At 39.4% G+C, this 25,380-nt stretch overlaps 1 protein-coding gene across 1 annotated transcript in view; it reads left to right on the plus strand.

The window, feature by feature from the left end:
- The first annotated feature begins 1,706 nt into the window (after positions 1–1,706).
- Positions 1,707–25,380, plus strand: part of PLPPR4 (phospholipid phosphatase related 4) — a 38,994-nt gene continuing 15,320 nt past the window's right edge. Inside the window, exons 1-2 of the mRNA XM_025175505.2 lie at positions 1,707–2,269; positions 23,222–23,407. Of these exons, the coding sequence (XP_025031273.2) occupies positions 1,751–2,269; positions 23,222–23,407 (705 nt within the window). The 5' untranslated portion in view covers positions 1,707–1,750. The remainder of the gene's footprint in view (positions 2,270–23,221; positions 23,408–25,380) is intronic.

The raw sequence follows: 25,380 nt of genomic DNA on the forward strand, positions 1-25,380 counted from the left end.
CTTGCTTATTATTAAGCTCCCATTTATTCCTTCAGGAAAATGTGGCAGGTGAGCACCTTACAAGCATCATGGCTTCTGAAGCATTTCTGCTGTTTCCAACATTTCCCACCACTGCTCCCCCCCCCCATGGGTATACAAGTGGGTTATTTTCCATCTGCAACAGAAAGTGTGTCATGATCAAAATTTTGGAATTACGCTTCTAATTTGGACAGTGTCTCCTTTTAAACTTGCAGACCAATGTTTAAATTGCTACAGCAACCATTTAACATGCAGGCTAGTTCAGAGATTTCAAAATGGGAGATTTGAGTTAAATAATTCATTATTTTTTAAAAGATGTGCTATTCCAAGAACAGAACAATAATAACTCCTCCCCTTTTCTATATTCTTGCACATCGGCTAGAATCTACTGAAATCTGAAATAGTATCTTGCTTTTCAAATAACACAGCATTAAATGCCATAGTCAATTATAACATTTCAAGGTCATTTCTATTGTTCACATCTGCCGTCCTTGTGGGCTGCTTTAGCTATGGGGGAAGCCCATTCCTTGTGGGTGCTCATCCTCCTGTTGGATGTTAAATAATACACAAGGTTGCTTATCCTCCTGTTGGATGTTAAATAATACACAAGGTTGAGTCTGTTTGTACACTTGTTGCATGTCTTCCAGGCCAACCTGAGCCCAGACCTTTCTTTTAACTGTTAGGAATAGATTAGAATTGCTTCTTCTACTTCCCCAAAGCAAAGCAAGATTGCAGAATGAAGGACTGTTTCACATTGTTTAATTCCTGGACTCCGAAAGTGTGGTCTGAATGTATTCAAATAACTCAGCTAGAAAAATACTGCATTTCAAAAGTTCAGAGGAACTACTAAAGTCTCTTCATCTTCTCTCTCCAGTAGCCCATTCTCACATGCTCTTATGCACCAAAGGAGGATCCTGCCTCTCTGAACCAGTCTCTGGGCCAGACTAGGCTGAACTAAATATGATGCACCATCGTGAGAATAATGATTTGGGATGAAAAGTGCCAAAGGGGATGAAACTAGGCGTTGCGATGTTCTGGGCCAGGACCCCAGGGTGGAAAGGCAGAATCCTTGCTTGTTACAGTGCTCATTGCCTTTTTGTCCCACCTTATGCCCTGGGCTCTTAGGATAGTCCAAATAACCCTCACATCCACCACCCTGGGAGTCAGGCTGAGGAAAGGAGACCATGACTGACCCAAAGCCACCCACGAATGGCACTTCCCGTAGTCCAACATCCTAACTCGGACACCGTATCCTTTGCCCCCCTCACTTATGTCCTCCGGAAGGAAGGGAACCCATTCTCCCAGGGGCTGCTCGCGCGAATGGCGGTGTCGCGCCTAACCAGGCTGTTGTGTCTAGAAAGGCACCTATCGCGTCTGCAAGTGAGGCTGCCGACATGTCCGGCTGCTCCTCAAAAACGCAACCTGTGAAAAAGCCTCTTGCCACGCCCCCTCTCCCCTCCCTCGCGAGCTAGCTTATTCCTCCACTTCTCCCTCCCTCCCTCCCTCCCTCCCTCCCTGACGTTTCGTAAATCTTCGCCCAATAATGCGTTCAGACGAAGGAGAGAAGGGGTTAAGGGGGCTGCATCCCTCTCCCCCCGCCCGCTTCCTCTCGCTCGCTCGCTCGCCTGCCTCCTCCTTCTCTTCCTCCTCCTCTTCTTCTTCCAGCTTCATCATGTAGACAAACGGACCCCTTCCCCTTTTCGCATGGAGCAGGTTCCTTGACGTCAGATCTATGAATATTGCACGAAAAAGCCGGCTTGCGAGAGCTACGGCTGCGGCTCGATGTAAGCAAGGGGTCTATCCCGGCGTGGACCGTGGCGGCGGCGGCGGCGGCGGGCAAGAGGAGGCGCTGATTGCCGCAGCTTTGGAGAAGGAGGAGAGCAGGCGGCTGGTGGCCGAGAGCGGGAGGGGAGGCCGGCCGTGCAGCGCCGGCGGCGGCGGCGGCGGCAGCGAGCAGGGGGGCTTGTTGCTGCTGCTGCCGCCGAGAGAGGAAGACCTGCTCGGCTGCGCGCTCCTTCCTCGGCGAGAGGTGGCCCCGGGGGAATGTGACATCACCGCGCGGGTCTGGGGCAGCCGAGCAGGAAGGCTTCCCGGGAGCGCCCCGGCCCCCGTGGCGAACGCGCTGCCCCCCGCGCCCGCGCCCGCTCCCCACCTCGGCCCCGTGATCAGCATGCCTGCGAAGGAGAGGCCGAAAAGCAAAGTGACTACCAAGGAAAGCGTCACCCTGTTGCCTTGCTTTTATTTCGTGGAGGTGAGTCTGCCCGCGCGGCCCTGGGGCTCTGCTGGACGGGGGAGAGGGAGAGTCCTCGCCAGCGCGGCCCCCTCGTGCGCGGGGGACGCCGCTGCCCTCGCAGACACGCCAGCCGAAGAGCAAAGCTCCGAGGGAGCCGGCGAGCGTGTCTGGGCTCTGCGTGCGTGTGCCTGGAACGCGTCTAAGCGCAGTAGTGTAGTGGCAAGGTTGAGAGGGATGTCAAGATGGTAGGCGCCGGCTGGAAACGGCGAGAAGGTCTTGTCCGACATGCCCAGCCGTGGTGGCCGAACGGTCGTCTCCTGGCCTCATCTTGGCTCAGAGGGAGGGATGGCACGGGGAGAAGGATGACTGGGGCCTCTGGAATCTCCCCAGGGCGATTTGGAAGCCCAGCCATCCTTGTCCACTTGCCTTGGAACCTCCACCTCTCCCTTCCTTTTCTCTTGGAGGGGAGGGAGCCTGTCTTGTTTGTTTAAAAAAAAAAATGAAAGAGAAGGGGGGGGTTGCAAATGGAGAGAGGGCAACTTGATGAGATCAGATCAGATCACGTGTGCACATGGTATCATCCCAATTTTGCTTCAGACAAAAAGGGGGAGGGTTGTGTGTGCTGATGCCAAACATATATTATCAGCCAAAAACATTAAAAGGATGGGACATTAAGTAAGTTAGGGGTGGCAGTGAAAGTAAATATTTGTAGACCATTAAACAATCAGTGTCGGGTCCTTTTGGCAGATGCTTAGGGGGCAAAGCTCCAGAAATTTGGGATGTGCTCAGAGCGTTGTTGCAATTTCTATAGGTGGTCAAAGCTGCACTGTGTAGCTTCATAGAAGGAAAATAACCATGTGAGGTGTTAGTTAGTTAGTTAGTTAGTTAGTTAGTTAGTTAGTTAGTTATTTCGGGGAAGATCTGCTGGGGCTCCTGTGTGTGATACCTTATTTCTGCTGCACAAGCATTCTCTTTGGCTCCTTCTGGTGATGCAACATGCAGGCCCTTGCAGCCTGGACAGAATAGGAGTTCAGATTCCTGTATTTATTGAAAACTCAGCAGGAGAGCAGAGGTGGTGAGGAACGACGCATTGGAGCCGTTCAACCTGTGCTTCTTTTCCAAAGTAATTCACAGAGCAACTTAGAAAAAAGTTGTCAGTAAGCATTGACTGTGTCCCCTCCCAGTGTGAGTCTCATCAATATTGCAGGTTTGGAGCAGATATTCTTAGAAGACATTTTCGGTGATAGTCAACAGCTGTTTCACACAGTTTGACCTACACTTGTCAGTGGCCATCAGCATCTGACCCAGAAAGTGATTCAAATGTTTGTGAGTTTCAAGCAAGGACTGTAGTAATGGCAGTATTGAAGGAAGGAGGGAGAGGTGTTGGAAGCTGATGTGGGTAAAAAGGGTGCTTTGAAAATGAACCTAAAAGTGTGCTTTTTATTGTTCTGAAAAGTCACAGAGGGCACCCCACTTGTTAGTACAGATGTGTGATTTGTGTGTGCATCTATCCATCCATCCATCTAGAAATTTCCAAGATTCCTGAAGTTCTGCAAGGGGAAATTGAGAGGAATATATTTTCATTCCTTCCCCTCAATCTCCCACTGATTCCTTACAAACAAGAAATAGAAACTAATGCAGAAACCTGGGATTCTTCCTGTACTCTGTACCCATCCGAAGTCTGTTTTTACTTTCTTGAGAAGAACATATTTGCACATTATGACCATCTTGCAGTACCAAAGCTGACGGAAACACCTGGAAACAACTATTTGAGAGGAAGTCTAAAGAAAGATCCCTGAAAAGCTTTGTGAGTTTCTAGGCCTGGGGCTTTAGTTCAATAGACAGAATCTCATAGTATAACCTAAAATGACAGTACTGAGGGATTTCAGGCTGTCAGGTGCTTTCAGAGAAGAAAACACTCAAACAGTGCAGTTCTTTCTCGGTTTCAGGATATTTTTTCAAGACCTGCTGCAAAGCAAGAATTTTGCAAGAATTTATTCATGAGAATCAATGTGGGTTTTTACCTAAAAGACAGTTAAAGGACAATGTTAGAAATGTGTTGGACACTTTGGAATATTTGGAGCAACTTAATGAAAAACAAGCTGCATTGATTTTCTTAGATGCAAAGAAGGCCTTTGGCAATTTGAACTGGGCTTTCTTGTTCAAGGTTTTGGAATATATTAATTTTGGAGAGAATTTTATAAAATGGGTAAGATAATCGTTAATGGAGATCTAACGAAACCGCATAAGATACAAAAAGGAATACTGTCCCACTGTCCCCTCTCTTGTCTATTTTGGTTCTTGAAATATTGAACAGAGATATAAGGCAAGATGAGAGGATTGTGGGAATAAAGATTAAAAAAGAAATTTATAAGTTAAGGGGTTTTGCAGATGACTGGTGTTGGTTCTGGAAGATCCTTTAAAGGGAATTGAAATATTAATGGGCAAATTAAAAGAATTTGGTATATTAGCAGGTTTCAATATTAATAAACAAAAGACAAAGATGTTAACCAAAATTATGAAAATAGAAGATCAAATAGAATTGGTGAATAAAACGCGTTTTAAGATTGAGAATAAGGTAAAATATCTGGGTATCACTATAACGAATATGAATTGTATGTTATTTCAAAATATCTATGTTAAGACATGGAATGAAGTTAAAAAACATATGTTAAGATGGGAGAAACTACAACTGTCATTGTTGGGGAGAATTTCTGTGATAAAAATGAATGCCTTACCTAGAATGATGTTTTTGTTTCAGACAATACCTGTTTTGACAACAGATGCACCATTTAAACAGTGGTAGAAGGATATATCTACATTTGTGTGGCAAGGGGAAAAAACATGAGTTAAATATAAGGTGTTACAAGATGCAAAGGAAAAAAGAGGATTGGGTTTACCTGATTTGAAATTGTACTTTGCAGCTTGCTGTTTGGTTTGGATGAAAGAGTGGGTGTTGCTGAGAAATAGAAGGCTTTTGGAGTTAGAAGGACATGACGTGAGATTTGGGTGGCATGGATATTTGTGATACGACAAAGTCAAGGTTAATGTGGATTTTAAAAATCGTTACGTTAGATGTGCCATATTGAAAATATGGAATAGTTACAAACCTAGGTTGTCCCCGAAAACACCTTTGTGACTCTCAGCACAAGAAGCATTTTATAGACAAGAAATAATAGCCAAACACAAATGGCTAACTTATTGTGAGATATTACAATTTTGTCAAGGGGAACGTAAAATAAAATCAAGAGAAGAACTGGTGACAGAGGGATATAGTTGTCAATGGTTCTCTTATCTACAGTTATTAGAAAGATTTAAAGTAGATGAAAGAATTTATGGTTTTGAACATTGTAAGACTGAGTTTGAAATAGATTTGTGTACAAATGATAAACATGTAATTGCTAAAATATATAAACTTTTATTGAAATTTGAAATAGAAGAAGAGCAAGTGAAAGAATGTATGATAAAGTGAGCTAAAATTTTGGTTATAATATACAGATGGAACAATAGAAAAATATGTGGCTGAAAGGATTGAAATTTACACTGTTATAATCGTAAAGAGAATTTTTATAAAATGACGTACTGTTGGTATATGTCACCAGAGAAATTGGCTAGAATGTATAAAGGCACTTCAAATTTATATTGGAAATATGAACAACAAGAAGGGACATTTTACGATGTTTGGTGGATGTATAAAAAAGCTAGAAAAATCTGGATTCAAAATACATACACTGCTTCGGATGATTTTAAAGATTAATATACAATTGAAACCAGAGGTTTTTCTTTTGGGATTGATGGACAAACAGTGGAAAAAAGTCGTGGAACTTTGTTTTTGTAAATGATAACTGCAGTGAGATTATTGTATGCACAAAGATGGAAAGATTCAGCACTATCCACAATGGAGGCATGGTTGGTGAAGATGATAGTATTTGCTGAGATGGCTAAATTGACTTCCTTGATTAGAGAAAAGAGAATATCTAGGTTTATTGCTGTCCGGAATCCCCTTATAGATTTTATGCATGAAACAGAAAAAAAATGAACTTATGATTTATGGTTTTGATGATTAGATAGGATAGATTATAGAAAGAAGAGGATTATGTTGTAACCATAGAGTAAGAGGTAAATTTATAATTGTACTTATAACTGCTGTAAAGATCGGAAGCGACTTCTTTACATCTTTTTTCTTTCTTTCCTATTTTTCTTGTACTTTTTCTTTCTTTCTTGCACTTTCAGCTTTCTCTCTGATTTTGTTCTTTTTCTTTTTATCACTTTATATTAGTTTGTATTAGTTTTTATCTTCTTTTAAAAAAATATTTCATAAAAAAGTGATACCAAAAAAAAAACTTCTGCAAAGCAACATGAGTATAAAAATCAAGGGCTCTTGGTCCTGACAGACAGTAACACTTGAGGTGGAACTAAGTGATATGATGGATATATGGGAATGCAACAATGTGTAAAAGCATCTATGATAGTTCTGTGCCGTTATAAACAGCAGCAGAGAAGCTCATAGCATTGGAAAGTCATTTTCTGTATTTTGTTTCTTTAGGGAAGAAAAGAGGAAGATGTGAGTTGGCTTGTTTAACATTGTCTTTCAAAATACTATATATGGAGGCCTGTGGCCCTCGAGCTAAACTGAAATGGCATTCCTCTAAAGTGCCTTTTGACTTCATGTAACACATAAGGAATAGCTCACCAAACTGTATACATGGAAGCTAAATATTAAAATTTCACTCCATTGCACAAGAAAGAGAATAAAACATAGTTGCTGGCTGTTATTTCATAAGCAGCTCAAGAAGGCAGCCAGCTAGGAAATTTTGGGGAGTGGAAGGTAGCAAAGGAAGTATTTTTTTTTAAAGTGTGCTGTAGGTAGCCCATTGCATGAGATTAAGAGTGAAAAGGATGCGAGAGTCATCAAAATAATGTATACAGAGAAGACTTTTTTTCAGGTGGAAACAAACAACCAGACCTGCAACTCCTTCATGTTTAAATGAAAATACTTCCTTTGCTACCTTCCACTCCAAAATTTCCTGGCTGGCTGCCTTCTGGAGCTGCTTATGAAATAACAGCCAGCAACTATGTTTTATTCTCTTTTCTGTGCAATAGAGTGAAGTTTTAATATTTGGCTTCCATGTATACAGTTTGGTGAGCTATTCCTTATGCGCTAAAGTCAAAAGGCACTTTAGAGGAATGCCATTTCAGTTTAGCTCAAGTGCCGTCCTACAATATGACATGTATTGTTTGTTAATCTTTAAGGTGCTCAAAGATCTAGAAGGGGAACATTTTTAACAAGGAGTTTTGTTATTTGGACTTTGGTAGACTAAATTTTGACTCCAGACCCTTATCACTGCTGAGAGATTTTTTTTAAGAAACACTAGCTGTGAGGAACAGTGGCCAACTAGGATTTATTTATTTATTTCATCATTTTATGTTAGCCACCCATCTTGACAATGACTCAATGACTAGGGTTCTCTACTGCAGTGTTTCTCAACCTTGGCAACTTTAAGATGGGTGGACTTCAACTCCCAGGATTCCCCAGCCAGCCAGGGAATTCTGGGAGCTGAAGCTCACACATCTTAAAGTTCCCAAGGTTGAGAAACACTGCTCTAGAGCCTAATTGTGTTGCTACTACATATTCCCATCCCCCTCCATGTGCTTGTTTCTTTATGTTTTGCTTGGCAGGATTTTCTAAACTTTTATGCAAATCCAGACAATCACGTGGAGGCAAGCCAGGAGAATTCTCCTTGCTGTCTGCCATGCAGTGGTCATCCAGAGTTTTATAGCCCTGCTCTGGTAGCCCTTAATTAACAATTGAAAGAAACACCCATTTTATTTAAATTACTTTGCTTTCAAACTTTATGTGAAGAACTGTATCAAACATATGTTTTGCATATCAGGTCAGACTTTGTGAATTTTCCTGGACAATCATGGAACTGTTTACTCAGAGGTGAGAATGATACTACTTCGAGCTTAGAAAAACTAACAAATTGCTGTGTGGTCAAGATGTAGATTGCTGGGTAGTGTGTCTGGATAGAATCTGACTGACTTTTAGAACTTTATTTCGTGGACTGTCCAAATATCTGCCTTACCTGGATGACCTTTTGAGATCCTTCTCTTCTGTGCTCCTTTGGATACAGGTCTTTTACTGGCTGATAGGATGGCATCTTGATGGGTGAACTCAGTCTTGCCTCTATTGAATCATATATACTAAAGAAATCCTAGAAAAGGGAAATTAAATATTTGGGACTTGCCAGTCTAATTATCCAATATCACCACCCACATTGGCCTGGCAGCAAGAGTCCAAAAAAACGCAAAGCAAAGCAAGGGAGAATCATTTCACTCATAGTCACAGAATTAGTATAGCCTGTCAGAAAACACAACCCTTTAACTCTGCACAATGTTTAGCAGTTATGATGGTTGCTAGAGAAGCAGGGATATTCAATATGTTTATGCGTAAATGGATTCAGCCTGCCAGCTTCCTAAACAATATTCTGCAATATTCCAAAACCTGCTGGGAGCTCACTTTTACAGATCCATCCAAAATGCAACCTATCTATGAGGTATATGCAATCTCATATTGCTTTCTTTTTGTCAAGTCTGTAATCTGGCTGGATGAATGTGGGGTGATGCTTGAATGAATTTGCTAGAACTGAAAAAAAACACATGTTGCCTAAATGTCTGAATATGCCTGATATGTTCAAGAAATTGGTGGATTTCAAACAGTGTTCCCATGAATTTTGGCATTCCATAAAAATGCCAAGCCTATGACAAGTGCCTCTGGCTACTCTAATACCAGCAGACCATTTTCATAACACTGAACACCCATCTCTCCTTATTCTTGGAGGCAGATCTACCTATTTACCTAGAAATGAAGTTAAGTAATGTTAGATTCTGGTCCTAGTATTTTATGGGGAGCCCACCCTGAAATTAATGATCTTATGGGAGCGTATTGCATAATAATGTGACTATTCCTTTATTTGTTTCAAATTCTGATAAGCCAGGCCTGCTGCATTTTGGGGTCCCTCCCCTTCATTGTACTCATGGGTCTCTGGATGACACGCTGCCCCAAAATCCTGTACTAACAATCTTACTGAACTTGGCTATCAGAAAAATAAAGTAGTCAGTTTCCTATCATTCCAGTTCATATTGCAGCTTCATCTATATCTTCTCTCCTTTCCTCCTAAATGGTAATTTTCTCCTCTAAGCCACAACAAGGCACCTCTCATACTAATGATGCCAGTTGAAAAGTTCAGTGGGACAGAACCCATCCTCCTTTTCATGTGCCACAAAAGTGGAAAGGTACAGTGGTGACCAGTGATCAAGCCTGATGGTGATCATTGGAGTTGACATTCAACACACTCTGGAGGGTACCAGTTCTGGTATTATAAATTGTATTCTCAGTTTGCAGAGTGAAACTGGACAGCTCAGTTAATCTAATTTGGGCCTATATAAACTGAGCTATGAGCTACAGCAAACTGTGCTGTAGATATTTTGTACAACCCTATGATTGCATGAGAAATTGATGGGGTTCCGTGAGAGACTAAGGGCAATCATAATAATTTACTTACTTTACTCACTCTAATAATTTTCCATTACTAGAGCTTTATCTCTTGATCACAGGTTCCATGATTTTTTTTTTAACGAATAGGTTCTGCTGCCTGAAAAAAGTTTGAAAGCTCTCGATCTAGAGTGTGCCCAGAAGTCTCTCTTCTTCAGAGTATGCATTCATGAGGAAAGGATTCTCTCAAGTTAAGACTGAAGGCTACTGGAATTAAGGAAAGTGGAGGTGATTACAGCTTCAGTTGTCTACCATCCTATGAACATCAAATTGCAACTGTTTATAGGCTGGCATGTAGATTCTTGATTCAGGATGAATATCACCAGTCATTAGAGGGACAATTCATTCCAGTCAACCTGCCACTGTATTGTAATCTATTCTAGTTGTTATATGAAATTCACTATGTTCCAAGACCCACATTCAGATCTAGTGGTATAGATGAAAATGGGCACTAAAAGAAACATGTAGCTTGAGAAGGAATTTGGCTATAACTATCTAAAAAGGGATGCAAATTTTGGCATGGTTATTTGATCTGCTCTCCTGAAATCAACTGGACCCACTTTTAAGTGGAGTTCATCTGGGACTGTTAAGTGAAGATTGCCAGGTTGCAAATTAGAGATTCAACCTTTATTTATAGCTACTTCTATACTGGCAGGTGAGGTGTCAGGAGACTCTCTCACCTGTTCCTACCATTTTATCTGCTTTTCTCAGCAGCTGTGTGGCATAAGAGAGAATAAAGAAAGAGTTCAGGCAGAGGGATGGGATCTGGGGGGAACTGGAGAAGCTGTTTCATCTCTAATTCAGCAATTTTAAAAATTCAAATAAGGTATCCAGGTTGCAGCCTGGCAACCTGGGCCTAGAAATATCTTTCTGATCTACAACTGAAGAATTAGCTTCATTGTTTCTGTTGCTACGAGTGAAGGGGGAAAAGTTCAAGTTTCCTGGAAGTTTCTGTGAGATGCTGATGAGTCAAAGCAAGCATCTGAACTATATGCTTGGAAACAAATTGGTATCTTGATTCTTCAAGCTGTAAATGTGGCTGGTAGCAATATCACAGAATATAAAATGTGTGTGTGAGCGTAAAACCAAATGGAGAGATTCCGTTTCCTGAGAGGGAACTATTTCAGAGCAAAACAAGAAATCTAGGGAAACCTCCCTGTCCCAGCATGACTAACACAATATAGTAGACAGAATCAAGTTCCAGAGTGAAAAGCAAGTGGTCAGAACATAATTTAAGCACCTTAAACTGTGGGTCTATGATGGGAAAACATACTGCTTAGCAAAGGCAAACTAATCACAGAGTTTTGGTTAAGACGTCCTCACAGATTTTTCAAAGTTCCACTATCCAGGAAGGGAATTTTCAGAGCCTGAGAAACTCTCTTCCTCATCCAAATATATTAATGTCTTACTTCACAAATTTTAAAGTTTGGCCCCAGCAGTGAAAGCAGGAATTCTGTGAAATTCAAGTTAAGCCTTGATGCCATCATCTTCTTCATTGCAGATTTTACATCCCAAACAGTTTAAATAAATTTATCAGGAAGATATGACTGAAAACAGAGGAGAAATTAAATATAACCAGCCTGGGGATGGATTGTGGTCAGAGATTGTATACCTTTGACTCAAACAATTTCACTGACAGATCCACTTAGTTGGGTGGGGTGGGGTGTCTTTTTAGCCCTCTGTTAAGGCTATCCTATGTACCAGATATACTGGCATTATTGTTGTTTATTAAACATTAGTTTTGGACTGCCCTTCATGGATGCCAATAAATATGAATACATTTAATCATGATATAATATCATAACTCAGTAAACCAGACATCTTTAAAACAAAGCAGTCTAAATTATTTACCTGATTTAATTGATAATGACAACAATGACAATAATGCTGCGGGGGCTCCCTATAAGCTTCCAGGTGCAATTCAAGGTGTTGGTTATCACTTATAAAGCCATTTATGGCACAGGGCCAGGTTACTTGTGGGACCAGGGCGAGCTTTAGGGTAAGGTTACATAGGCACTGGCCTCAGGCCCGAAAGCTTAGAGGCACCAATGCCACTCCTCCTCCTGAATCATTCTAAAAATGAATATCTTTGCATTGGCAGGAGGTGGTGCCATCAGTCAGTGTGGCCTAGGGGCACCATATACCCTTGAGTTCCTATACCCTATAGGGTGTGGTGCCCCTATACCCTAGGGGCACCATATAGCCCTGAGCCAGCACTGTGTGGGACCACTGATCTCTAATTGTCTCTGTCCCATGAGATCCAGCACACTGGGCATGCTTTGGGTCCCTTCTACAAGACAGTGTCACCTGGGACTTAGGGTCATGCGTTCTGTATTGCAGGCCCCTTCTCCCCAAAGTTCAGATGGTCCTGACCCTGCTGGCTTTCCATAAGGCCTTGAAAACCTAGCTTTCCCCCCAGACATTGGGCCAGACTGTGGGATGAGCCCATCCAGAACGGAAAAGACTTGGAGAGGATATGCTACCTTTGGCCTAATTTATTCTGTTTTAGATGTTGGTTATGTTCTGAATTTTTTGTGCTTCTAACAATTTGTAAGCCAGTCAGAGTTGCTTTTGCAAAGGGGGGGAGGGGCTAGAAATCACATAAATAAACAAATCCTCCAATTATTCTGGAAATTATAGCTTGGTTAAGTTGTTAAGGATCCTTTTAGACATCTACATGTACAAGCACACTCAGATCTGTCCCATAATTACAGTGTGAAGGAATCTCTAGGACTAGAGAACTGTTATTCAGCTATAAGAACATTAGAAAAGGCCTTCTGCATCAGACTAGCAGCTGATTCCTCCACAGAAACCAACCGCGTGCCTGCAAGGAGGCCCACAGTACATAAGGCTATTAGCCCTCCACTGCTGCTGTTCCCCAGCTGCAGATCCTGGAGGATAACATATGGACACCGTAACTCACAGCTACTGTTAGCTTTATCCTCTGCGAACTTATCTAATGCTATTTGAAAGCCATCTGAGCTAGCAACTGCAACATTAGTCTCTGGGTATCACTTTAACCATATGGCTGTACTGACAGAGGGAAAGAAAAATTGCAACTCTTGAAAATGGATCACGCGTATAAATAAAGCAAACGCCCTGCTTTGCACAGCCTGTTGTGAAATGGATAGGTTTGTAGCTGTGCTCCCTTGCCTGTTAGGTACAGGTAGGGGAAATAGTCTGAGGTAAATCCCCTGCAATTTACAGAAAAAATGTGAAAGGTTCTTCAATTCTTTGTGTTCCTGTCTTTTTATGCTTCCCCATTCCCCTCTTGCACTGTCCCCCACTGAGATGTCTAGTTCATTAATGATATGTGGACAACTCATTTGTGAATATAGGCTACACATGTATATGTAGAGCAGTGTTTCTCAACCTTGGGAACTTTAAGATGTGTGGACTTCAACTCCCAGAATTCCCTAGCCAGCAAGTTGGCTGAGGAATTCTGGGAGTTGAAGTCCACATATCTTAAAGTTCCCAAGGTTGAGTAACACTGATGTAGAGCAAAGTATATGGATTGTTATGTCCTGATGTGCCTACATGCAGCAGCAGAAGAAAACATTGTTTTCTTTTTTAAAAGCACTGGCAAGATCTTACAGCATTAAGAAAACACTGCGTTGGAATATTTCATTATCTTGTGAGAAGTAAAGGTGTCCTTTCATTATTACATTGCGATGTATGAGAATGAACAAGGAGGACTTATGGATGTATAATATTGAAATCTGATTCTCATTCTCCAGATGGGGTTTGATTCTCACAGGTTGTAGAGAAAGGTTCAAGGTACAGTTTCTTTGCTGAGAGAAAAATAAGAGAGGGAAAGAGATTAAACCTCACATTGCCAGGATCAGCCTTACATTTTAACCACCACGCTTTGCACTGTATGGTAACAGAGAATTTTCAGCACCAAATCTGAACTTTAACTGAATGATTGCAGTCATTTAACTGTTGTTTTATTTATTTATTAGATTTATATCCCCCTTTTGTAACAGGAACTCATGGTAAGGTAATAGTGCTTCCTCCTCCATTTTTCCCCACAACAACAACCCTGTGAGGTAGGTGGACTGAGAGAAAGTCACCCAGTGAGCTTCAGTGCCTGAGGGTAGCCTGGCTTGATGTCATTATTATTATTTATTAAATTTGTCTCCCTACTCCTTGTCCAATACCTTAACAACTCCACCACATTGGCTCCCTGTTTTAAAACTGTTCAAGCTATTTGGAAACGAGATATATTTCCGCTCCTAGCATTTCTGTTTAATATGATGTTCTGCTAGACATCTTATTTTAAGCGCCTCTGAAAATAACAAAAATGTGCCTCATTTCTACATCTGGATGTAACACTATAAATACAATTGCAATCTTCCCCAGTATATTGCACCATAAACTAAGGAAATGGTCTGGGTTGGCATACAAAACCAAACCAAAGTTAAAATTAACTAAGTTTCATATGCAGCTAAATCTTAAACTGACCTAGTGAAACAGGTTGTGTGAACACAAGCTATAATGCCTGAATAATAGACCAAAGGCTACTCTTCTGGGTTCTTTCAACAGGAGGAACTCCAGAATATTTTACTACTCCTTAGGGGTACTTCAAATTCTAACTTAATGTACTGAATGAATAGCCTGAATGCATAGCCTTTGGTTTATGATGAACAGTTTAAGACAGTGTTGTCCAAACTTGGCCACTTTAAGATGAGTGGACTTCAACTCCCAGAATTCCCCAGCCAGCATGGCTGGCTGGGGAATTCTGGGAGTTGAAGTCCACTCATCTTAAAGTGGCCAGGTTTGGACAACACTGGTTTAAGAGATCCCTATGGCAAATATGTTCACAGGCACAGATCTTTTTGTCGTTGTCTTCTAAAGAAAGAGGGAGGAAAGCAGACAATTTATGTCCATTGATAATTGTATTATAATTATGATAAGGAACAGTAAGCAATCACAGAAACTCTGCAATGGTCCTCTTCTTTTGGGCAGATATACTGCAAAAAAGGCCGATATCACATACTTGCTTAAGGCCAAACAACATTTAACATAATGTAAATTTCAACCCTTTCATCCACATACTTTCCCATTATTCCATTTGTATATTATGTCCAAAACATTTTGACCATTTTATCATACAGTCTTTAATTTGTTCATCTTCTGTTTCAAACCGCAACAAAAGTTTATACATTTTAGTAATCAGATGTTCATCATTAGTACATAACTCAATTTCAAATACAGTTTTATCATGTTCAAAACCATATGTCCTTTTATCAACTTTAAATCTTTCTACTAATTCTACATGTGAAAATCATTGACATATATCTCCTCTTGATTTTATTTTAAATTCTCCATGATAAAAATCTAAAATGTCATCATAAGTTAGCCATTTCTGCTTAGTTACCATTTCTCTTCTATAATATGCTTCTTGTGGTGATAGCCATAGAAGTATTTTCAGACACAATCTAGATTTATATCTATTCCAAATTCTCAAAATGGCACATATAATAAAATGATTTTTGAAATCTACATTAACCTTAACTTTGTCATACCATAAATAGCCATGCCATCCAAATCTCAAATCATGATCTTCCAAGTCCAATAACCTTTTGTTTCTCAGCATCACCCACTCTTTCATCCAAACTAAACAGCAAAGTATAGTTTCAAATCAGGTAAAGCTAAACTTCCTCTTTCTTTGGCATCTTGCCACACCTTATATTTAATTTGTGGTTTTTTAGCTTGCCACACAAATTTAGGTATATCCTTCTGCCATTGTTTGAATGGTAAATCAGTAGTCACAACTGGTATTGTCTGAAACAAAAATAACATCCTAGGCAAAATATTCATTTTATCATAGAAATTCTTTCTAACAATGACAGTTGTAGTTTCTCCCATCTTAACATGTCTTTCTTAATTTCATTCCATGTCTTAACATAATTATTCTGAAACAACATACAATTCATATTTGCCAAATTAACACCCAAGTATTTTACTTTTTTCTTAATCTTGAAACCTGTTTTGTTCATCAATTCTATTTGATCTTGTATCTCCATATCTTTTGTTAACATCTTTGACTTTTGTTTATTAATCTTAAAACCAGCTAGTGCACCAAACTCTTTTAATTTTCTCATTGATACTCCTATCTCTTTCAATGGCTCTTCCAACATCAGCACCAAATCATCTGCAAAAGTTCTCAATTTATATGAAAAAGGGGTGGAGCTTCAATCATGTGGTCCCGGTTGCCATCTTGGTTTTTTCTTCCCCCCACTACAAACATGCCTGAAAGTAAGAAGAAAGGAAAGAGAAGCTTAGAAGTTTAGAATCTTTGTTTTGATTTGTGATTGATGTCTCATTCTCACTGCTGATATCCAGCAAACTCATTTTTTTCTAAAGTTAAGGAACTCTTGATTGTGGAAAGATTCAGGATTGGTTTATTTATGCTCAAATGCTTCTTCCATTGTTACTTTGAAAAGCCCCTACCAATAGGCTGACTCAGCAGCCAGGAGAGGAGCCTTTACTGCACTGGAAATCTTAGGACAGCATATGGCCTCCAGACCATTTCCCCAAATTGCCCAGGAAACTATAATTTTTAGTATGACAGTAGGAACAGAGGATTAAATTTACACAATGTAATATTTTCGAGCATTCAAATACGACCAAATTCCATGTACTTGCTTGTAAACCCAATTTCACCCTCTTATAATTGCCAAGCATAATTAATGTAGAATTCCAATTCAAAGTCTATTTTTTCATATTGTGTAATTAGAGCAAATTAGATTATTTGTATAAGTATGCTAAAAGCTGATCCTATATCCTTATGGCTGAGGTTCCATTTTTCTGCTACAATATTTCAGTGAAGCATCCATTATGACTCTACCACAGATGTGTTCATCAGATCCTCCCTAATAGGCATATATTTTTCATAAGAGAAAGACTGGAATTTATGTTGGATTTACTACTGGGTACCAACTGTTCTTGGAAAGCAAACACACTGTTTTTCCTATTCTGTTTTTTAGTTGCCTTCAAAACGCAGCACTGCCCAAACCAAGTAAAAAGCAAAGGTGTGCATCAAACAGATAAATGGAGAGTTCAAGAAAGACCTGGTCAAGAGTTGGGTGGCCTATCACTAATTAAAATATAATTCTATTATTTTTCCTATGGCTGTGTGGGCCAAATTGAGCCATGCCAAAGAGGTGTGGATTCTTACTGGCTCCTTAATCAAGTTACTTGATTAATTTTTGCCAGTTGGCTGCAGTTTTCCTTCCAGCCATATTGGATATGACTGGGATAGCCAGGCTTACACTAAGCATATTCCTTTTGAGCTGTTCCTGGACTCTGCTGTTGCATGGCATAGCAGTGGAATCTCACAACAGAATGCATCCGATCCTCTGCCTTTCTTTACACTGAGAATTTCAGCATTTGGAAGAAGCTGTTAATCCCCAGTAAACTGTCAAGGATAAGACTACTACAGAAATCTTGCTACTTTCCAAATACCTGTAAAACAAAATTTGACATAAGGAATAAGTTCCACTCTTGTTTCTTTGGCAGACTTCTTTTGGCAGATTTTGGCAGGTTGCTGAGCATGTGAGCCAAAGGAGAGGTCTGTATATTGGGTGTGCAGCTTTGCTTCAAAGCAATGACTATTGAGCAAACGTATCCCTGGGGTTCATTGTTTATCCTACCATTACATGCATAAGTAGTGAAATGGAAATTGGTAAAATTTGAAAAAGGAACATTTGACTTACTAATGGATCACAGAATAAGTTGTGTCTTGAAGAGATGAGATCATGGTTTGCACCTGCTAAACAGTTACTGATGAACTGAAAGGAAATCAGGGTTCTAGTACTGAGTTTTAGTTTCTACCAATACGTAATTGTTGAGCATTGCAGGCAATGCAATACAAGATTAATTGATCACTTCCTGTTTCTGGATTTGTGGTAGCTACAAGAAAAGTTCTCTCATTCCCAGAGATTGCCAGGGAAGCTTCAAACGAACAAGAAACAATGGATTTAAATGACAAAGAAGTAGTTTTGGGGTGGATATTAAAAATATATGTAATGATAAATGCTGTTCAACAATGGGATAGACATCCTTGGGAAGTAGTGGACTACTTTGCTGGAAATGTTTAATCAGAGCCTGGATGGCCATCAGTGGGGATACCATAGTAATAGATTCCTGCAGTGTTCAGGATGTTGGACAAGATTATCTCCAAGGTCTCTTCCAAACCTTTTTTTAATTTTTTATTTTATTTTAAATTGAATAGTAACGGAAAAAGAAAAAGAACAAAACACGAAGAAAATTATGATGCAAATACATACATTCTCAAGAAAAAAAACAATGCATAAAAAGTGCTTTAAAAAAGTGAAAAAAAGAAACAAAGTATAATATATTGTCATAAGCGTTAACAGTTATAATTCTATATATACTTATCTAATGTACAGTAAGTATTATTCAAGTGAGTATATATTTCTAATACACTTATATAATTATCATTCTTTTTTCACCGACTGCATTTTGTATAAATGAGTTCCATATTTCATTATACTTGTCCATACAAAGTCTACGTCTATATAGACAATCTGCTCATAGGTGGCAAGTATGATCAGGTTTTCAATCCAAATCTCACATTCTGTGATACCAGTGCATGAATCCCTAATGTCAGGCCTCTGTTCTGAGTAGGGAGCTGATATAAGGGGCTGCTGCTGATTTGATATCTCTATCTGGTGTCAGTGCTCGATCTAGGATGCCCAGACCACAAACCTGTTCCTTAAGGAATATGGGTATAACCCTAGCCTGAACAAAAATGACTTTCAGATCTTTTGTAGAAATAGCATACTTCACAATCTTTGGATAATGACTCAGAACATTTCAGCTGGTCTTCCTTAAACTAGTGTCCTCAAGATGTATCAGGACTATAATATACTCTAGGCACTGCAATCCCAACATATCCAGGGGGCATTAGGCTGGAGAAGACTAAAATGTTTGGCATGAGGGTAGATTCACAACTAAATCAAACTATTGTGTATAGTCTACCAAATAATGTTCTTCTCTTTCTGCACTTGAAACATAATTATCTTACTTGTCTTACCTCCTTATATTAAAAACATCATTAAGTATTCACAGTTCTTCATCAAGAATTTGTAACATTATCCGCACCTCGATATCATGAAATGTGCCTGTTACCTGATAGTCTTTCTTTCACCTAGAGGTAACCTCTGTGCTTCTAACCCTGGTATCTTGTTAAAGATATGAATTTGCAAAGTTCTTTTTTAAAAACTATTTTAAAATCAAAGGCAGGGCAGTGAAAACCTTTCTTTCTTTCTGCATAAGAGTTTCCTCCTGTTTGCTAGACAGTAGCATTAGGTACGAAGGTCCTGAGCAATATACTCCTACAATTGCCAAGACGGTGACATTTCCAAAAAGGGAAACAGATACACTGTTCCATGGATGTGAAATTGCCTTTTTGTTCCATATAAAGTACAGCTAAATTACAGTCTTGAGAGATTTCTCTCTCTGGCATCCTCTTCCCTTTCTTTCACGCAGCAGGTTACAGAGAAGGGACAGATATTCTTACCAGGTCTGAACTGGTCTCTTATATAGGGATTCTGAAATTAGCCCTAGGGGCCATGAAATTATCTGAGCTGAGCTGCAACTTGCCTTCTCATGCTTTATCATAATGATGCATCACCATTTATGGTAGTATACTCAGGAAAAAGGGATGGATGAATGGATGGAAGGAAGGAAGGAAGGAAGGAAGGAAGGAAGGAAGGAAGGAAGGAAGGAAGGAAGGAAGGAAGGAAGGAAGGAAGATAGTTCTGGGAGTTAAGGAAGCTGTTAATAATACCAATCATTTTCATATACAGTCACCAAGAAATAAAGTTTTTGTTTCCTGTGTAACGTATTGTCAACCGTGGGATTTAGGGTCACAATTTGAGGCTGTAATCCTATATAGCTCTTACAAAAGAGTAAGCCTCACTTACAAAGAGGAGACTCATTTTTGAGCAAACAGAACCCAATTTATTGATTGGGCAATTTTTGATTATCACTCTTTTACTTGTTCTCAGCTCAACAATTCAAATAGGATTAATTGTGAAGCTCACTCCATCACCCAACCAACATGAAGTACCCTTTTACTTCTGCAGTAGATCCTGGGCCTTAACATTCCAATGTAAAACCCAAACAGGGTTTTTTAAACCTTTTTAATTGATTAATGAATATTACACTAACCAATCATGCATGACATGTCTAAAGTATTTGAAGTCAACACTGATTGTTGCAAAACTCCTGTTCCTCATACCAGCATTCTTAATAAATCTTTATTACTTCAAATAATTACTGGTAACTTTTATGCAGATGAGATATTTTTCATTCTGGGACAAAGCCATGGAAAAGCGCTTTATGTGGGTCAGCAAATAATAAGTGGGATCCAAATTTGTCTAAGAGGTACTGCTTACATTAAATGAAACAACTGTTTTGGACATAAGTTGAGATCATGATAGGGCAACAAAGTATTGTTTTATTGCTTTATCTTATTTTATTGACTCATAATATGTATAATCTGGGGTAGTTTTACAGCCACAGAACTGGAGCAGTTGGTTTGGTAATGTGTTTTCCATTTAGGTACCAGAATAAATGGGGAGCTATGCCTTTTAACCTATGCTGTGCCTCAGGCAATAAAATACCTAGAGTTATCCCTAAGGGGACACATCTCATATAATATGGTTTCTTTGCCTTCTCCATCTCACTTCACCTCCACTTTCTGGAAACATTTCATTTCAGGGAAGGCTTAGAATTTGCCCTATTTAACTGCACTAGATCCACTATGTTTTCACCTCTAATTCCACTTGGAACTGCTTTTTAAAAACACAGTCTTATGTAACTTATTTGAAAATATGCCCCATCAACTTCTCTGAGTAATCATGAATAAGATAGGACTGGAATAAATGTTACAAAACATCCCTTTTGATGAACGGCTGTCAGATATTTTGAATCTCTGGATGAGTGGGCTTTCAAGAAATCCAAAGTGAGAATTCTACAAGGAGAATGTGCTTATAAAATGTGTCAAAAATGAATTCAAAATGCATATATTAGGGGAAACTGTATATTCAGATGTACAAAAATAGCACAAATGTGGAACTTTAGATACATGAATATTTATGCTAATAAAGAACTTTATGTTTGTATGCATACATTTCCCTTTCAGCAAGATGAATAGACTTTTGGGAGGAGAGGGGTCAGCCTTTGGACAACTCTAATGTATGTTATTCATTTATCATAATCTATAAACTGGAATATATGAATAGTATAGTTTAGAACCCCCAGTTGCTCCAAACTATGGCATCATGCTTTTGCATATAGGCCGGAAATTTGAAAACACTCTTCTGATCTTTCACCAGCTTTGCTGGATTTATTTATTTTCAGCTTCAACCCAAGGTGCTAGCCTTGACCAGTGATGATGGATGGATGGATGGATGGATGGATGGATGGATGGATGGATGGATGGATGGATGGTTGGATGGAGTGAGCTGCAGCTCAGAAAAACATAAACTTTGTTAGTTGGAAAAGGTGCTACTGGGGTTCTTCTGATTATTTGTGCGGGACCAAGTTATCTCTGGATTCTTTTCCTTGCTATACAAACTGGACCTCAAATTTCATTCTGTTTTGGAGACTTTTCTCAGTTTATCTTTGCCATATGGGGTTTTCAGTGATGCTACTATGATTGCAAAATTGAGATCAATGTGACCATTGATCTCTGCAGTCAGAGAATTTAAGTATTTTTGTCTTGTTTTATTTGTTTTATTTTTAATTTGTGAATTGACTTGTCCAACATTGGTAGAAGGAAGCATAATTATTTTGTGACTTGCATGCCGGCATGCATAATTGAATGAATATTCTGGGAACCATTTAAACCTTTTTTTTATGTTCAGATTTTTGCAGTAAGAAAAATTTTTTAATGTTCTGCCACAAAAGTATACAAGATAATGTGGTAAAGTTGCAGCATGGCAACTTGTGCCTCACCAACAAAGAGATAGATTTGCATAAAATTTGCATGTGCTAATTTACATATATAGATGCAAATTTAGAGTGACTAAAATTTAGATAGAAATATATATGCCTCACTTGAGAGGGAAAGACTATGATTAGATTAGATTATGAGTGTACATGGTTGTCCTGCTGCCCAGGTGTGAATAGGTGACTTCAAGGCCCCTGTTCTTCCTTCCTGTATGTTTGTTTAATCTTTTAATCAAACTTGGACAGAAGGATCTTCAAATAGAGAGTGCTGTTAAATAGAGAAGAGAACTTGTGAGGAAGGACACCCTACAAAATTCTACTAGATTGCTGTATACAATGGTAGCTACCACCTGGTGCTACATTAGGGCAGATGAAACCACAGTGCCTTCTCTGCTCCAATATAGCACCAGATTGGCGTCCAAGAACTATGGCGACCATCCACCCACATTGAATGACAGGGTGCAGGTGAACTGCTTGTATATATGCATTAGCTAATGTTGGTGGTCAGTGTAGCGTTTAATCACTGTTTTACTATTCTTATTGTATTATTTATTGTGATCTTAGGTTTTGTTGTAGCTCACACTGGATTTCTCAATTTCTTTAAAAGATATGTCTCAACTTACATGCCAAATTAATAAAATAATGTGACTAGCCCCACTTAAGAATTCTGAATGTACATTAATTCAATGAAGACTTGACAATCAAGCTGCACTTAACTCATTTAAATCCATAGTAGAGAACTTTAAAAATGCATACTTTTTGCTGAATCATATCCAGGGTTATCAGTACAAATAATTTGATACAAACACGATCTGAAACAAAAGGCTTCCTAGATACTCCATTTTGTACCTGCTCTCCAATGTTTTTATTTCAATCCTGAAGCACTCTTGTTTGTAGCCATTGAGCGTACTCAGTCCTTACACGACAATTTCTGAATGAATTTGCCCCAAGTCCCCTGCCCTTATTTTTTTTTTCCTGCAAAGCTTGTGGTTCTTAAGATCATGCTGATTTGTCCTTCTTTTTTCACATTAGCACTGTCTATGCCAGTGTTTCTCATCCTTAGCAACTTTAAGCTGTATGGACAGCTTAAAGCTTAAAGTTGCCAAGGTTGAGAAACACTAGTCTATGCAATGGATAATTCAGTGTATTTGTCTGCCACTGGACAGAAATTGCTGGTGAAAGAGATTTCCTCTTCCCTCTGGTATCCTGTATAGCAGATCTGGGTTCTACTCAAGACGTTACATGAGGAAGGAGAGCAAGGGGAAGTCCTATTGTATGAGCAAATGTTTTCTTGCATATGGGTGCATCTGTCCTAAAGCCCTCTTAACATCTGAGTTCACTATTAACATACAGAGAATTTCAAGACAGAGCTGAAATATATACATGTTTAAAAAAAAAACCCAAAAACTTTCATGTTTCTTTCTTAGCTGCCCATACTGGCCTCTTCTGTTGTCAGTCTCTATTTCCTTGAACTCACGGATGTCTTCAAGCCAGTTCATGCTGGATTCAGCTGCTATGATAGGAGTCTGAGTATGCCATACATTGAACCTTCCCAAGAGGCTGTTCCTATCCTGATGTTGCTCAGTTTGGCTTTTGCTGCCCCTGCCATTACGGTGAGTTAGAGAATTTTCTACTTTTCTTATTCATTCTTTGTTTTGCCGTTGCTCAGGATAGGGTCAGCCGATTAGCAGAAGACCGGATCCTCAGATTTGCAATGCTATCTTCAAGCATCAATACAATGACTTATTTTCAGGGAGCAAAGCCACATGATCAGTTTTGCTCACCTATAGCCAAAAGATCCAGTGATGACAGATTTGGGCAGCTGGGTCTGAAAAGCTGCCGATTAAGAAGGAGCCTTCTCCCCGGGGATAGGAAAGAAATTTTGAAAGAGGGCATGTTCTCTTCAACAGCTGGAACTGGTAGTTGAACATTGTTCTTCTTTTTAATGCTGGTTCACAGGATCATTGGCTGAACCTTGGCATTGAGAACTGGGCTTTGACTCAGATTTTTGGTATGTTCTTATACCTGAAAGAATAATGGATTGGAGCATATAGATAAAACAGAAGTATTAGTTGCCAGAATAATTTAAGCTGAGTTTGTACAATATGCTTCACTGGATCAGTTAAATACCTATCTGTTTATTTACATGTTTGACTTGTTTAGTTTCGATCTTGGTTAGTGTTTATGTGGCTTAGCATATTGTGATAAACCCAACCCATTTAGCTAGCTTACAGTTCAGCTTTGTTTTGTGCAAAGCTGGAAAATTGGTTAATTGTGTTGTGTAAAACCATTCAATATCTAAACCCAATCACCAGTTGCATGGCTTGACTTATGCCTTTTCCAAGGGGGATCTTCATATATAACAAAAGTAATAGAGAATTCTGTAAAAATAAAAATGTTAATTTTCAATCCCACTAGTTGCTCTTGATCAAAGTCCTATCACCATAATGGTTATACTGAGGCCCATTATGTTATTGGAAGCTGATTTGGACAATAGCACTTAGCTTACTGAATCCCTTAAGTCCCCCTTACTGTCTACATTATGGTGGAATTATACAATCTTCACCACCCTTATTTTGCTGTGGGGGAAAATAAGGGAAATCCATTAAGGTACACAGTACAGCTGAGAGAAGGCTGTTGGTCGAGCAATAATGTCAAGCTACTGCACTCTCAGTTACACACAGATCAGGAGATCTATGGCATCAGCAGTTTTCTAAAAATGGTCTCCATAATTTTAATTAAAGTTTTAAAAAGAAACATTGAAAAGGAATGATTTCCTTGCATGGCTTTTTACTTAAAATACTTGGGGAACACTGTGTTTCTTGCTAATTAAAAATCAATTTCTTCCTGCTTTTTTTTTTTTGCCAACAAAAAAGGAAGCCGACATTAAATGATTCAGGGTTGGCTCATTCATGGATCTTACTGGGTACTGGGCAATTAAGGCTGCAGTTCTAACTAAAATACATGCCTGCTGAAGAGAATTAAGAGAGGAACAGCCACCTCTGCCAACGGAAAGTATACTAGTGTACTGTAAGATCTGTTGGATAACAGTGAGCAAAAGAGCAGAAGGGTCTAAACACCAGAAGAACCAAATTAAATCACATTCAGACTTCAGCCAAAATAGGGAGATGGCCACAACAACAGCACAAAGTTAGGCCATGCTGAGGAATAATCTTAAGGAAGTTCAGGTACATTGAACAGAACGGGAACCACTGACATTGTTCTGCTAATTTCACCTACCTTTAGCTACTTTGATTGTTCTACTGCAGGATAGGGAGCTTGTGGCCCGAGGACTGGGTAGAACTCCCTAACACCCTGAAATTGTGCTGTCAAACTTTGGTGGAAAAATAGCCAATTTTGGAAGTACTTTTTAAAAATTGCTTAAAATAAGTATGGGAAGAAAAAATCTCAGGGAAACAAACCACCCAATTTTCTCCTCATTTTGCCACTGATTTTTGGTGACAATTTTGGGGAAAGTTATGCAGCTTTAGGGGTAGAAATGGGACCAGTGTCATTCCCAGGAGTGTCCCACAGCCATTCCCACCCTTAAACCCTCCACTAAATTGCCCTAGCCATTCTGGGAACA

This window comes from Python bivittatus, unplaced genomic scaffold (assembly GCF_059951505.1).
Source record: "Python bivittatus isolate LINGU-HERP-01145 unplaced genomic scaffold, Pbiv_v1 ctg000700_np1212, whole genome shotgun sequence".
Taxonomy (NCBI): Eukaryota; Metazoa; Chordata; class Lepidosauria; order Squamata; family Pythonidae; genus Python; species Python bivittatus.